This window comes from Squalius cephalus, assembly GCF_949319135.1.
Source record: "Squalius cephalus genome assembly, chromosome: 15".
Taxonomy (NCBI): Eukaryota; Metazoa; Chordata; class Actinopteri; order Cypriniformes; family Leuciscidae; genus Squalius; species Squalius cephalus.
Window position 1 is genome coordinate 27,169,861 of NC_137136.1, and position 17,141 is coordinate 27,187,001.

Here is a 17,141-nt window from a genome sequence, read left to right on the forward strand (position 1 = left end):
TCTCCAAGGTTTCAGTGCTGAGATGCATTTCTGATCGACCTTGAGGCGAAAAAGACCGGAAGTCCACGCCCGGCGCAGTACTCGCGCTTTTAGCCAGAACTGCAGCGGGCACATCCGAAGCAGACCCAGCTGAAGAACTGCTGATGCTGAGGCCATGAGACCCAGCATCCTTTGAAACTTTTTGAGCGGGACTATAGCGCCGCGGCGGAAGGTTTCCATCATGCGCTGAATAACCAGTCTGCGCTGCAGCGATAGTTGAGCTGTCATAGACAGCGAGTCCAGTTCTGTGCCCAGAAAAGATATTCTCTGACTGGGAGACAGTGAACTTTTTGCCCAATTGACTTCGAGACCCAGATTCTCGAGATGCCCGAGTAAAATGGTCCTGTGTTCTATGTTTTCTATGTTCTGTGTTTGTTTGCAGGCGTGCCCGCTTCTGATATCCCATGTGAGCGGCGCAGTTTGCGTGGCTCGAACAGAGGGAGAGGGGCGACCATTCAGCAGCTGTAATCCTCCATAAACGTGGCTTCTTCGTTGTCATCTATGACGGAAGCGGCGGCAGACGGCGGCTGCTGTCCGTTAATGAGAGACTCGAGCGAAGCAGGTGGCGAAGCTGGCGGGCGAACCGGCGAGCTTTTGGAGGAGGTTCCGGGACCCGCTGAGTACGGCGCTTATGGCGCGGCACCGCAGCAGGCGGAGGTGCAGTCTCGACGAAAGATGCCAGGCGAGTCCTCAGAGTCGCCATGGGCAATAGCTCGCAGTGAGGGCAGATGCCGTCGGAGAGCGCGAGAGCTGCATGTTTCTCACCCAGGCAGGAAACACGGATGAAATGGCGGTCCCCGTCGCTGAGTGGGGCTCGGCACGAGCCACAGGAAGACGCCCGGCTCTTTTAGTGCAATGAGAGCGTGTGTTGCGGCGGCGAACACACACACACACACATACACACATACACACACAACACAATAGAGGAGAAAAGGATATAACACCGGATAGCGTAGCAGGAACGGCGACTGAAGGCGGCGCGGCCAGCGGCTTCAGATGCAATGGCTCGTCCTGCTGAAAAGGCTTTTTCTGACGGCGTGGCTTCTTTCTCTCAGGATCCAGCGATGCGTGAGCTCAGCTGAAGAGATAAAAAATCAGCTAGCTAGCCTCTCGAAGCTATATTTATAGCCCAAGGCCACGCCCGTTTCGGCGGGACGTGACGTAGTGACGATAGGGCCTTATCGATAGGCTGCTGCAGTTGCCGCAGGGCAGGCAATAGGCGTGCGAGCCGTCTCGCCTGTGTCTGCATGCTGCCGCAATGCGTTTTACATTATTTCAAAAATTAAGGATAATTTTTTGGCTTCAGTATCTCGCGGAAAAGAGATTTTCCCCTAGCGTAAGACTTACGCAGTACGAGAGAACCTCTCATAAGAGAACTCTTTGTTTGCTATCTGTATATAACTATACACGCTGCAAAGTTTTGGGAATGACTAACTTTAAATGTGGGATTGAATCTAAAATTATATTGATTGGCATGTTGATTGTCACAATTATGTTTAGTTAGTTTCGTTTTCATGGACTTTTAGTTTGTATTCATCTGTTGCCTGTTTCCTTGTTCAGTTTCCCACCACTCATCAGTTTCCATGGACACACATTAATTATCACAGCTGTTTGTCATTTTCTCATTATCACTGTGTATTTAAGTTCCTCTGTGTGCTCACTTCAGTTGTCTGGAATTGTTGGTGTATTGTGTGCCACACTCTGTCTAGTTGCTGTTTCTACACATTGGATTATCTGAGTCTACTTTGAGTTTAAATAAAAGGACTTATACCTGATCTTCTCTGCCTTTCGTCTTCATCATCAGACTGACAGTGTTACAGAATACCGGACCTCAAGAATAATTTAAATATGTCGCCCCAATGGGGCAACAATTTTTGATTCAGGGAGGTAGAGATCTAGAGGAGTATGTTGAGGATTTCGTCAATGTTAGCCACCTCGCCCAGTGCAATGATTTTGTGCTTATGGAGGATTTTTGGATCGGACTGGACAACGAGATCCGGCTGGTGATGGAACAGGGAAACTCATACTAGATGCTGGCCGAGTACATCAACTTTGCCCTCTTCTTTTACGGTGGGTGAGATGGAAGAGGATCGCAGTGACCACGCCCACTGCGGATACGGAGCCAGAGCCCACCGAGAGACCAAGCCATTCCCTGCTGCAGACATCATGCCTGTTTCCTTGTTCAGTTTCCCGCCACTCACCAGGGGCACGTTCAAGTTCAAAACGGTGTGCAACGTTTTGCAATGGTTTCCAGGTTGAACGTCATGTTTCCTGGAAACGGCGTGCACCAGTGTGCAACGGGGTTTGAGATGCGTTTTCTCTTGTTTGGTGGATGTGTCAGAACTGCAGTCCAATCAGCAGCAACATGTGTATATAAAGCATGCGGTATTAAAGTGAACTCGCACAATGGGTTCAAGGAAAGTAATTTACAAATGTGTCCAATGTCAGTATGTGAGGCTAAATAGATGTGTTTTAGTCTGAATTAGTTAAGATGTGTGCTTCCATTTCAGTTTCAGCAATTCCTTCACTCGATTGGGATGTTCTCTTTTGTTCTGGGTGGCAAGTGCAGTAACTGTAACATCGGGCATATTTTGTAGTATTAAACATTTATACCGACTTCATCAGGCTCAGAAAATTCTTCACAAAGAATGGCCTTCTCAGCTACCATAGTTGCAACTCTTGCGTCATCAGAACAGTGTGTTCAATGCATCACCGTTTCTGTTTAAAAAACATTGTGCAATGTTTTGTCGGGGCTGAACGCAGCCCAGTTTCTATGGACACTCATTATCACAGCTGTTTTGTAACAGTCCGCCCTCAAATATTCTTTTTAAACAGCAGTGTTACTATAAACGCATAAGGAGATTCTTTGGAATGAATACAATAATGGCGAATATCACCAAAGCTTCAATACTGTCACCTACATCAATGCTTTCTCTAACATATAAATTAGCACGAGCAGATGTATGATAGTGAATAAGTCACACAGCATAAAAGATAACAATAATATTCAGACGGCGCTGAACACCCTAAACATAAAACACACAAAACAGCTCAATTGAATGACGCGCTGAGCGCAGTATATTATAATGAAACAATTATCCCGTGCACTCACCACCTTCAAACACCCCGTACAGGAAAAATAAGAAAAAAAATGTCCGGGTTGCCTCATGAGCTCGCTACAGTCTTTCCAACCGGGAAACGTTTAGTCCATTAGTCCATGGGAATGATCCTCGATCGGAACGAGACAAAAAAGTAATCCACACACACACCAAAAAAGGAAAGAATTAGTCCGTGAGAATAATCCGTTTGCCAGAGATGTGTACACGAGTGAAAAATCCAGGTGGTTGAATAATTTTCTGTCCTCTCTCCACCATTAAAGCAGTCTCTTAAAGTAACGTTTGAAAATGCTATCAAACCATAAGGAACAAGCTTTAAATATTATAGCTGCAGCAAACATTGCTGGCGCCATGAATTCAAACACACCTCTGGCCCTTCCTGATTGATTCACCCTCCATTCATAAGCTTAGGCACGCCTTCATAGTAAGTGCGGGCGGCCGAGCCTTAAAGAGACATCCCCTCTTACCAACGTACACAGTGGAAGCTAAGCATATCACACAGGAATACACAGGAGTATCATTCATCATACATAAACATTAGGTGAACCAATATAATACCTCCTGAGCAATCATAAGCATTTCTGTTTTCAAAAGAAACACTTAAATTAATGTGACAGTGTCACAGTTTGTCATTGTCTCATTATCACTGTGTATTTAAGTTCCTCTGTGTGCTCACTTCAGTTGTCCGGTATTGTTGGTGTATTGTGTGCTACACTCTGTCTAGTTGCTGTTTCTACACCTTGGATTATCTGAGTTTAAATAAAAGGACTTATACCTGATCTTCTCTGCCTTTCGTCTTCATCAGACTGACAGCGTTACAGTGATAACCAGTATTGGATGGGGCAAAAAATTTATGTCAAAATAGATGTGTGCATTAAGACCTGCCACATGTTCTATTATGTGTTCTATTAAACAAAACATTAAAATAGTTCCAATTTTTTGCTATAATAGACACTTGTAACAAACAATTTATGGCCCATGGTAATTGCAACTTTTTATCTCACAATTCTTAATTTTCGTGAGATAATGTCAGAATTGCATGGTACTTTTCTTACTGACTTTTTTTTCTTGCAATTGTGTTTATATCTTGCAATTTTTAGAATTGGAGATATAAACTCACAATTGCGAGTTATAAAGTCTAATTCTGAGGGAAAAAAGACTGACTTCTTTTTTCAGGATTCTGACTTTATAACTCACAATTCTGACTTTATGGGCCCTATCATACACCTGGCGCAATTGCGACCCAAGAGTTCCCTTTCAAAAGGGAACGAGACACTGTGTCAGAGCGCTATGGGGGGAACGCCTTCGCGAGAACCGGTGTCTATAATGCTTATCTAATCACGGCAATCCTATTGGCCGGTGACAGCCTATGACATTATCACTAGTGTGACCCAGAGTATGTAAGGGGAGCCTGGAGAACATGTCAAGTTTTTCGTCTTCAGGGACTGTTTTGTTACGCTTCAACCTGAAACTTCAAAAAGCTAATCATGGCTTGTGAAAAACTTCAGGAAGTGTGTGCATCTGTGTCTAAGATACTTGATGACACACAACTTGTGCGTTTATTGTTTGGGCTCAGTGCATGCACGATCAGTTCCTGAGGGATCTGCTTGTGCCACTGTGAGTTTTTTTCCCTTGAGAAAACTCCACTCTGACATCTGTACCAGGCAGAGCAGAGACTAGAATCATGGGGGTTTTCAGAGGGAGCTTGCTGAGGAAGTTGAGAGAGTTCTCTCACACCCTTCAGAGTATCGCGAGGGTGAGCTGCAGGATGAGGATGTGTTGTCGCTAACATCCTCTGATCCAGCAGCGAGTGCTCTGCTGTGTATAAAAACAACCGGCCCAAGAGAGTAGGAGATGGCTGATGAGGGTGAAGAGGATATACAACCCAAACCGCGTATGTTAAAGGACAAGTTCGGTATTTTACACTTAAAGCCCTGTTTACAGATCGTTTCTGATGAAATAGAACGGTTAAGATTAAAATTTGGTCACATGCTGCTGTCCCGAGAATTTTAGGTTTATTTCGCTTTCCCCCCCACCTACAGAATGGCAGCCTATGGGCACTGGAACAATCCTTCATAAAACGCATGAAACTTTCGTTTACAAAGACGTGAAACTCACCGAGTGGTCAGGGGTGTCCACTGATATGCTCACACAAAAATCGCTGCAAAAGATGCTTTCCAACAGGTGTTTTACCATTCGTTGTAAAACTGTGGACCTATTTTTCCAAACGTCTCACACCCGTAGATTCTTCCGTTGAGAGCTTGAATAATAAACACTCCAGCCCAGTTGGTGGCGATAATGCACCTTTGCCAATTGCAAGCAAACCACTGGCATTTAATTGAATACACAGAAGAAGCAGAAGAAGAAGCAGCGGAGTAATACCGTACTGCACACAGCCCATCCAATTCAAGTCAATGGAGTTGGACAAAAACTACGATAAAACCTGTTGGAAAGCATCTTTTGCAGCGATTTTTGTGTGAGCATATCAGTGAACACCCCTGACCACTCGGTGAGTTTCACGTCTTTGTAATCGAAAGTTTAATGCGTTTTAGGAAGGATTGTTCCAGTGCCCATAGGCTGCCATTCTGTAGGTGGGGGGGAGAAGCGAAATAAACCTAAAATTCTCGGGACAGCAGCATGTGTCCACATTTTTATCTCAACCATTCTATTTCATCAGAAACGATCTGTAAACAGGGCTTTAAGTGTAAAATACCGAACTTGTCCTTTAAGCTGTTGAGTATTATGGAACGCGCGGGAAGAGACCGCTTTTGACAAACGGTTGGACAAACGGCAAATCTCACGGTTGGAGAGGCACCGACACTAAGTGCTCCAGCCCTGCCTCTTAATCCACTAAATATGACAGCATGCTTAAATGACAGGGCATACGCGGTGGCAGGTCTGACTGGTGATAACTTGCACACAATGACGGTTTTGCAAGCATACTAGGCTGATCTGCTGACAGATTTGAAGCATTTAAATATGGTTTTCATAGGATGGTGGAATTAGGGCCCTGATGTTCCCATATACAAGTAGGCTATGCATACCCTTCCCATAGGCCTCCTCTTATGTTAGAGTTGTCAGGCTTATATAACGGGTAGTGCCAATCTGTAGTAGTGAACAGGTTGGCTGTATGGAAAAATTCTCTAGTGAGGTCACCGTTCATCCGAGCACCTAATAGACTTTTTTTTTGTGAGATGGCTTCCTCCCTGTCGGGAGTTATTCTACTGAGGCCAACCCTTTGTCAAGCTCCAGATAGAACTACAAAGTCAAGCATTGGCCCTCTTCAAGCCACCTTGATAGCCACCTTATACTTGAGCAGCAGTTCTCCTCTTACTTTAGAGAGTCGTTGAGATTATAGCTCTGAACTTCAGTCACTTATATTCGTGTGTCGGCACTCACGGGGCCGCCTTGATTTCTGGCTAGGCTTAGTAACTAGAAAATTGGTGGCGGTTTGCTAAGCGTTATCGCCTCGTGCCTCTCAGTATCTGAGTGTAGGCTCCTCAGAGCTAGAGCCCATCAGGATAAGTTATTCCTGTAAATTTAGTTGTTGCTAGTACTGGCCTCCTCTTACTACAAGAGTTGTCTAGCCAAGGCCCGCCTTTTGCATTAGGCGCAAAAATGTTAGTGGTGTTACAGGGAAGATAGCAGCATAGGTAGCAGGCTATCTTCAAAAGCCTCCCATGCAGATATCTCATGGGCGTTGTCAGGCCTTTTCTTTCTAGAAAGTAAGAAGCAGTATGCTCAGGCCTCTGCCCTTTAGAGCTGACTATTGTAGCTAGTTTATCCAGCTAGGCCTTAAAATTGAAAAAAAATTTTCTGCTGAGCCCCTTGAATAAAATAATTCAAGACATAAGGTTGAATGTCGTTGGCCGCTTAATGTGGCCTCCATTTCCTTGGGTTTAGTAGAGAATGTGAAATCTGTCTTGTAAAAAATACAATAGGCCTAGACCCTGATACATTCCTCAGGGTCATGCTGATAGTACTCCCCTTGTTAGGATCTTTATTAGAGTACTTTGCTACTCATAGCTTGTATGATATCACCCTTCACCACCCAGGCTCAGGTAGAGACAGATTAGTTACTCCCTCCGACTTGGGATGGTTGAGTATGCTCCCTTAGACCCGAAGCACTGCCTGCACAGGGCTCTGAACCACAATGTAGATCCAGGATTGAGTAGAGTCAATCCCCTCGTTTGCAAGGGTTAGAAAGTTCTACTCTCCAGGATGCCCATCATTATGATCCGGTCTGTGAGTGCTTACTGCCACTTTCTGAAGTCCTCCCTATTGGATGCCTCCACTAGTGAGGCAAATAGTATTAGAGACTCTGTTTAGGGAACAAGGCAATACCCAGGCTGACGTCCGTGAAATTCTAAGGTGTAGGCCTTACAGTAGGCCTCCTCGATAATCCGGTAGCGTAAGATTGTACTCCCCTTGCTTTAAAGGGTCGATAGCACTTTTGCTGAGTACACTGCCTGTTGGTTATGTGAAATAAGTATAACCAGGCCCACAGAGATGTCTGTGAGAGCACCTGACTTCTGTGACTAGCTCTGCTAACAGTCCCGCTATCAAGTAGTTAGGCCTTGACAGGCCTCCTTGAAGGAAGATCCCCATTGAGTTGGATGCTTAGCATTGCAAAGGCAAAACGTAGCCCAGAGCCTGGTCCATACTTATCAGGTTTGGAGTATAGTGTTCCAGAATCTATCTGAGGATCGTTCTGTATGAATACTTGGCTCCCTAAATCTGGTCAGAAGGTTGAAGGACTCTCACAAGGCCTCCCTGTTAGATCAGCCCTAAAGCTGGAGGCGCTCCCCTGATTAGGGTCCCTTTCAGAGTGCCCAGCCTCCACAGGGCTCTGAAGCACTGTGTAGATCCAGGATCAAGTTACTCCCCTCGTTCGCAAGGGTTAGAAAATGATATGCTGAGTTCTACTCTCCAGGATGCCCATCTCTATGATCCGGTCTGTGAGCGATCACTGCTACTATCTGCAGTTCTACAAGTGAGGCAAAATATGACAGAGGTAGCCTTCATACCCTGAAGAAGGCTGTTTGTGCCGCTACGCGTGGGTTGTTTTTTCCCCCATGTCTTTTAAATGTTCTATTATGAAATAGCCAGTTAAATAAAGGCTTTTTATAAATTTCTAAAGAAGATTTCCTTCAACTACATTTCACTGAATTCCCGACCCCAAAGAGCACCTTCAAAATCTTTTTTGAACTCCTTGAGCACCCTGGACATTTTTCTCTTTCCATGACAGAGGCTCTGTTTAGGAAACAGACAGGTTGTGGCAAGACTAGGTCATTAAATTAGACCAGGTCAGCCTCCCTGGTGGCATGTGGAGTTGACTTCATGTCCCCTTCAGAAAGTGACTGGACGGGACTCCTTTGGACCCCCTGGCCATATTCCCTTAAAGGAACCCCCCTCTAAAGTTGGTCTGTGGTATCCATGCCCTTGAGCTGGCTCTGGGTCAAGTCCTTTATGTGAAGCAAAAAGTTACTCCCTCGCTTAGCATGAAGCTTGGGCAGTGGCCGTCATTGACAGCCTATATGTGACCCGAAGGGGGAGTGTTTTTGGCATTGCAGTGAAACTGCCGTTTTTTGACATTTTTTTTGTCATAGCCATAATTTGGCATGCACTCCCCTCAGCATGGCAGCATGGGTAGATCGTTCCCCATAGCGCTCTGACGCAGTGCGAGTTCCCTTTCGAAAGGGAACGTCTCAGGTTACGTAACCTATTTTCCCTGAGAACGAGACACTGCGTCTTCCCGCCATGCCTCGGGGATGCCTGCTGAACAGTCCTCTCAGACGATAACTTGTTGACATGTTCACCAGGCTCCCCTTATATACTTCCAGGTATATAACTATCATACTAGTGATGATATCATAGGCTGTCGCCGACCAATAGGATTGCCGTGATTAGATAAGCGTTTCAGACACTGGTTCATGTGAAGGCGTTCCCCCCATAGCGCTCTGACGCAGTGTCTCGTTCCCTGTTCTCAGGGAACATAGGTTACAGTCGTAACCTGAGACGTTTTTTTTTTGCTATCCTTGTCTTTTATTCCCGCCGTATGTCCTGGAAAATAATCGCTGAAAAAGAGTGGGAACCCTGTAGTTTCTTTGTGTATTTAAGCCCTGTGTTTTGTTCAGTTCATTGTCTATTCTCATCATGATGTTGGTTGTGTTTATTCTAAGTTTGTTACGGTTTAGAGTTTTGGAAAATAAATGAACTGCTGCGATTAAATCCTGTGTTTTATTCTACCCTGCTGCAACCATGCGGTGACACATACCTGATACTATAGGTCTGCTACTTGAAAATAGGTTCAAAAAGCTATCATGCTTAGCATTTTTTTACACACTAGCATAATTTTCAGTATCATACTTCCATCTAAAGTTGGAATCAGTCCATTGGTGCATTAGGAAGAAGTCTGTTATGTAATTGGTATTTAAGGAAAAGGGAGGGATGACAAACTGCAAAGGAAATATAAAAATAATTACAGTATTCAGAACAGAAGTGATGTTAACACATTTTCTGAAGCGCACTGTTAAATCAGTGGTACGTTAAGTACAATTTGACAAACTTTATAGGATTCAAAGGCAGGAGGCACAATCTAAGAGGAGGGAGATGTTCAAACTTTTTGGTATTTTCATGGGAAAGAATTGCTATGTTGAGACCATTTTAAGTATCTGACGTGAAAATGTTTCATCCATAATTCATCAGTCATCTAAAAGGAGAACTCCTGAACTCCCCCCAACAATGTACCTCCTATCTTTGTTTTGGAAAGTAACAGATGACGTAAGATCTAAATTAAACACAGTATAAAATAGTTTTTTTCTGTTTTACAGGTTTTGTATGTCATGCTCTTTCTCTCATGTATGTCATATAATTCTCAGTCATGTCCTCCACTAATGGTGTTTATACAGAGATGTCTGATGGATTCCTCTTGTTCCAGTGGTCACTCTAACTTCTTCCTACCATATTTAGATATTTTTCTGTATGATATCTGCATATTTTCAATGAATATATGAGCAGAAGCAACGTGAGTGAATACTTGGTCAAACAACATACAATACAAAGAGTGATTAATACAAAAAAATTAATTTAATGCAAATTTACACTGATAGTAAAAAAGACATGTTATGTATTATCATGTTCTAGTGAGAAATTACCATCAAACAGTACATCCTAGGGTGTTGGAGATCTTAAATTATAATTAAGTTTACATTAATAGCTTCCTTGACTACTGGATTCAGCACAAATAGTATTAAATATTTTACAAGCTTGCCCTGATTACAAGTTTTCAGTGTCAGTGCAAGGTTCCTGGTCACTTGTCTCTGGAGACCCCCACGTCCCCAAGTGATAAAGTCTTATACTACATTAAATGACAGGCAATTTACAAGTTTCGATAGGCTTACAATAGATGACTAAATATTAATAAGGGGACTTAGGCCCTAGTGGTCCCTGTGTGGGCTAAGGGTCTTCAGCATCCCCAAGGCCTCTGACAATCTGAGGCCTGGGTCATTGGCCCCACTTGCCTGTTCCATAACCCAGCCCTGTAAGATATGCAACAGCCACTGAAAAACATGAGGACTAGTCAACGCTATCTCACGACCAATTCATACGAATTCGTACGAGTAAGTACGAGGTTGCTAATTCATACGAATTCTTTCGACCTCACTCGTACGAATTCATACGATTTGTCTAAAGCCCAATGAAGGGTAGGTTTAGGGGCGGGTCAGGGGTAGGTCATTCGTACGGATAAATACGAATTGGGCAACTCGTAAAATATGTACGATTTAGCAAAATTCGTACAAATTCGTACGAGTGAGGTCGTATGAATTCGTATGAATAAGCCACCTCGTACAATACGTATGAAATTACCATGAGATCGGGTTGACTCAGTAAATAGAAGTGTTTTATTACATCCTGGCAGACCTGATACTTCTGTTAACCCTTGTATTACAATTGGGGCCTGAACAGTCCTGACAGACTAAAAAACATATTTAACAATTTTAAATTTAATTTTAAAGGTAAATAAATAATAGGCTAATTTCCTATTGTTCTAAATTAAATTTACCCTTCTTATCTTTACATGTAGATCATGCAAAAATACATGTGTCAAAAATACATACAATGTGGCCACATATATATATAATATTTAGGAGCCTAAAAGCTTATTTTTTTATCAGATCACTGTGATTATGAGAATATGTGGTGGTAAACATCAATATCAAAACAGTCACATCATCCATAAATTAAAAACAAATTATCTATATATTTTTTAGAGTCCAGTTTTCTGACATTGATAAATATACAGTACCAGTCAAAAGTTTGGAAACATTACTATTTTTAATGTTTTTGAAAGAAGTCTCTTATGCTCATCAAGCCTGCAGTAAAAAAAAAAAAAAAAACAGTAATATTATGAAATATTATTACAATTTAAAATAATGGTTCTCTTTTTTAATATACTTTAAAATGTAATTTATTTTTGTGATGCAAAGCTGAATTTTCATCAGCAAGTACTCCAGTCTTTGGTGTCTTATGATCCTTCAGAAATCATTCTAATATGCTGATTTATGATCAATGTTGGAAACAGTTGTGCTGCTTAATATTTTTTTTATAACCTGAGATACTTTTTTCAGGATTATTTGATGAATAAAAAGTTAAAAAGAACTGTATTTATTTAGAATAGAAATCTTTTGTAACAATATACACTACCGTTCAAAAGTTTGGGAACAATAACTATGTTTTTTTAAAGAAATTAGTACTTTAATTCAACAAGGATGCGTTAAATTGATAAAAGGTGATGGTAACGATTTATATTGTTAGAAATGTTTTTCTTTTGAATAAATGCTGTTTTTATGAATAAATGCTGTTAACGTTTTACTCATCAATGAATCCTGAAAAAAGTGTTCCAAAAAATATATATTAAACAGCACAACTGTTTCCATCATTGATAATAACTGAGTATCAAATCATCATATTAGAATGATTTCTGAAGGATCATAAGACACCAAAGACTGGAGTACTTGCTGATGAAAATTCAGCTTTGCATCACAAAAATAAATTACATTTTAAAATATATTAAAAAAGAGAACCATTATTTTAAATTGTAATAATATTTCATAATATTACTGTTTTTTTTTTGTTTGTTTTTTTTGTTGTTTTTTTTTAACTGCAGGCTTGATGAGCATAAGAGACTTCTTTCAAAAACATTAAAAATAGTAATGTTTCCAAACTTTTGACTGGTACTGTATGTTTTTTTATTTTTTAAATGTTATAAACAAATTAAAACCTGACAATACATAATTGCAGTTAAATAAAACATAACTGCTCTCTCTTTTATTATACATTCATAACCAATTTCCATTATTTACAACTTTAATAAAGCATTCCATTTCAGAGACCTAGCAGGTCAAGCAATAACCTTGATGATTTTCCTCCAGCACTTTGCTTATATTTCCATTTTGCAATAAAACTCAGTTTCAGTCTAATATATAAAAAAAAAAGCCACAAGAAAAAAAAAAGCATCTTAACAACAAATCAGTACCCCAACTCTGTCCCCTTTTAGCCCACACCTGTCCAAATTTATGTACAATTTCTTTTCATTTAAATTACTCTATTTGTATTGTCCTTCGATACAGAATAATTAGTCATTGTACAGTTTAGTTTTGAAACATGTGTTGTCCTGGATCATGTTGACAATCATCTTCTCATACATACGGTGTATGGATGACACGCTAATAATCCGACTGATCCTCTTTAGAATTTTTAGAAGGGGACGGCGGGCGCCTTTCGAACGTAGTTTGCGAATACTGTGAGATAAAGCCTTGGCCAGGTCCTGACCTCCATTCTGAATCTTCCACAAGTGGAGGAGCTGTATAATGTAACGTTGTGAGGGACAGGAGTGAACCAGAGCCCGTACATCCTTGTCGCTCACTTTCTCACCAGGTAAACTGTCCATCAAGAGCAACAGGTCTTCCAGAGTGAGGTTTTTTACACTGGCACAGCGATTTACCTTCCTCTCGCAGTGTTTTACATCTAGGAGAAAGTGGGTGGATTATGTTAGTACTATGAGCCTAAAGTACCTTGCACTGAAGTTAAAAAAAATACATCAGAGAGGTATGTAACTGATATAATGCTGGTAGATGAAGTCAAAACTTGAACAAATTGTTCACCTTGCATTAGAAAAATTATGTGATACTACATTTCAACAAAGCTTAAGGCATAGCAACTGGACAAACTGCATCGAAGTTCTTATCTACACACATCAAAAGACTCTAGTATAAATGTATCAAGCCTTTTTGTTAAAGTTCTTGAACTTGAAAAATACTTCTCTTTCTTACAAATTTTCTTTAAAAAAATATAATTCTATTAAACTAGACCTATGTGTTATTTTCCATACATCTGTATATAAAATCCATTAAAAAAAATCCAAATGCAAATGTGTGTCGAAAAAAGTTGTTGGAGGTGCAATAAAAGCTCTTCATCTAGACAAAAATCCAATGTTTTAATGTACAGTAGAATATTTTTTGTTTAGGTAACAAAACAATTATTATTGTAACATTACATTAGGCAATATACATTTTAAATAAGGCATTAACCTAAATATAACTAACCTACACCTTCCCCTAAACATTTTGTACATTTTTGTAGTTTTCCCTTGTTAAAGTGTTAAAGTGTGAAATTTCATTGTACTCAATAACTGGGTAATCTCCCTTTGTAATTACACTGCTAGACTGAAAGATCAAAGCATTTACAGATTTAAAGATCTAATATTTATAGTAAAAATCTGGTGTTTTTTTCCGTTTTATTAAGAATCCAAAACTTTTCGGAATACATTCTGTTTTATATTCATGCTGATACCTCAATGCTAGGATATGAACTCAAAACATGATTAGTGTTGATTAGTAGTTTGAAGGAGATTTACATTTACAGTAATTTTTTGACCTTTTATTGACTGAATGGGTTTCAATTACTTAAATCTCTTGAACTAGGATTACCTGTAAACCACATTACCACAACATAAGACAAAAAATAGCCTTCAGGATTGCTAATGCTTGTACTTTCCCACTTGTATCCATGCTAACGATGCTGGTGACCACTTATGGTCTAACATTAAAAGGCTCTAAATTTGCTAAATTCAGTTCCGTTTTTTTTTTTTTTTTAATCTCCAAGTGTCTGTTGAATCTATATAAGACAAACTGACCTCGGATGATGCTGAGGAGTTTATCTTGGTCCTTATTTTGTTCTCTCCAGAGACGAAGCAGATGTAATGCCTGCTGCTGAGGACTGCAGCTTTTCTTCAGCCTTTCAACACTCTTCCAGTCCACTTTGCGTCCCGGAAGGCTCTCAGAAAGACGCTCCACAGGGAAAGAGACCAAAGGAGGTGATGCAAGGAACTGAAATATTGCTTCCTCACATAGAGTAATTTCTGGAAGGCCATGGAAGAGAGGTGTTATGAATGTTATGGAAGCCTGATAAGAGCAAAAAAAAATCACAAGGTTTTGCATAGACAAAATAAAAACAGATACCAGAGTCAATGAACCATATCAGTATTGCAGCTACCCTGTACTCTTTTAGCCAATAGATTCTCATGTTTTAATAAATAAAATGTTCCCACATGTTGAGAGCAGCTTTGACTATTCACATCTTTAAACTGTACTCCACCCATGTCTTATGGCTTTAGGATAATGTGTAGGTTAGTAATATTTAGGGGAATACCTTATGGTAAATTTACCTTAAGGTAAAGTTATCTAATGTAATATTACATACAATACAAGTTACAATAATAATTATTTTGTTACCTAAACAAAAAAGATTGCAATTATGTATGTACAATTACATTTATGTTTAAGTCTACAAATAAAGACATTCACTAACTATTTACAAGATTTAAATACTGCACTGTAAAACCCAACAAGTTAAGCTAACTCATTTCATTTGAGGAAACCGATTGCCTCAATTCAATTAAGTTTATAAAAACAATAGTTATGAGTACGCTGAACTTATTTTAATCGAGTCCACTAAAACAATAATATTTCTTAATACACAATTAAACTTTACTCTGCATTTAAATACTTTATATAGCTGAAACTTCACTTTATTGAGTATAAACAGTGAAATGACAAACTTTAAATGAACTTTCAAGTTTCAAGTTTGTATTTATTTATATAGCACATTTAAAAACAGCAAACAGGGCTGACCAAAGTGCTGAACAATACACAAGATACAAAACATAACCACATATTCATGACAAAAGCTCACAATGTATTAAAAGCTAAAGAAAAAAGTAGGTTTTAAGAGAGGATTTATTTCTTTTATTAATATTCATTTTTCATGACCAAAATAACAATGCACTGTGAGGGGCCTACAGGTTACAAGCTTCACATATTAGAAAAAAACAATAATAAAAAAAACAACAAATGTTTTAATGGCTCGTTGTCAATGTTGTTTCAGATCAACATCTACAAGTGACCACAAGGTGTCACCGTTGAGGCGGGTGTCGGATTGTTTCGAAGCCTCGACACAATATGGCACATTTGCTTCAACTGTTTCATTGTTTCACGAAGCCTCGATCTGCCCACCACTAATGTTATCATGCTGACTTACACAGTAATCAAGAATCAGCATATGAATCTCAACAACGGTGACCATGAAAAAATGATTTATTGCGCAATGCATGCTGGGAGCCATGGATAAGTTTTGTATTATGCTAGTACCCAGCAAGCATTGCAGCATGAATCATTTTTTAATGGTCACCATTGTTGAGATTCATATGCTGATTCTTGATGTCTGTGTGAGTCTTAGTAATGCAATACCTTTTCTGTGAAACTTTTTGTGCACAACTATTTGTAAAATCCTTCATATTATCTGATGGCCACAAAATGGCTAGCTCTTATGCTGTAGAATTACAGTTTTGAGTAAAACTAATATGTTGCCCTTTTAATCAGAGATGAAATCAGTGAATCAAGTCACTAAATGGTGATTGTCATCATCAATCCTTCACCATCAACACCCGATCAGACTTTTCCTTGCCTTTTGTGCCATAACAAATATGTTTTATAAACACTCAATTATAGCAGCCAAAGAAAATCTTAAGTGCAAAAGTCAAGGGTCAAGAGCCCAACTAAAGCAAACGCTGATCTCCATCATGGTGACCTTAAATGAAACTCAAATCATCAACTTCTAAACCTTTGTTAATTCTAATAAGAACTTCTGTAGACGAATGGCAGTAATAAAGTTAAAGTGGTTAATAAGTGAAGCTTGTAATGCTGTTTGTGGAGTTGTTTAATCCTCCTCTGCTGAGATCTTGAGATATTTAATGTCTTCTTTTATCTCCAGTTGATTTTGCTGTGGCTGGAAGTCAGTTGTAGTTCTTGTGTTTCTCTTTCCTTCAGTGATTCTGCTTGTTAAACAGCAGGTGCTCATCACTAATGCTCAATCATCACTTAATTAATCACTTAATTATACAATTATCATTCTGGGATCTAGAAATGTTCTATAATTCATTCAGTTTGAGTTCTGTTTCAGTCATTCAAGTTTCGGTAATAATTGAGTGCTGTGAACTCAATTTTATTTAGTACATATTACTGTTAGGTTTTACAGTGTGCGTAGACTGGATAAAAGAAACAACAGCAAATGTTGTTTTTTCAATGTGTCTCTGAGCATTTTCATGAAAAACACGGGGGACATTCTTTTAACTTAATATCCTTTTTTGAATAATATCCTTAATAATTCAGAATAGTCATCATTTTGACTGAGCTTCTCCAATGTATCTGACAACATTATCAGTCCCAATTCTGAATCAAATTGCTTATCTTGATTTCAGATGGTTTCTGAAAGCGTTCTGCAGACTGCCAACAGCAAACTGCCAAGCATTTTAATGTTGAGCAGCAAGCTCATTGGCTGCTGATGCAAAAGCAACCAATCAGCTGCGCTATATAGACAACGATGTGATTGCTAGCAGACTGAGTTAAGGACCTATCGCCTGCGCCA

At 39.9% G+C, this 17,141-nt stretch overlaps 1 protein-coding gene across 1 annotated transcript in view; it reads right to left on the reverse strand.

Annotated features, from left to right (window-relative positions):
• Nucleotides 1-12,316: 12,316 nt before the first annotated feature.
• The window catches only part of LOC307172732 (tumor necrosis factor receptor superfamily member 11B-like), a 39,466-nt gene continuing 34,641 nt past the window's right edge, over nt 12,317-17,141 (reverse strand). Inside the window, exons 4-5 of the mRNA XM_079895309.1 lie at nt 14,353-14,577; nt 12,317-13,184 (exon numbers count right to left, since the gene is read on the reverse strand). Coding sequence (XP_079751435.1) covers nt 12,793-13,184; nt 14,353-14,577 — 617 coding nt within the window. The 3' untranslated portion in view covers nt 12,317-12,792. The remainder of the gene's footprint in view (nt 13,185-14,352; nt 14,578-17,141) is intronic.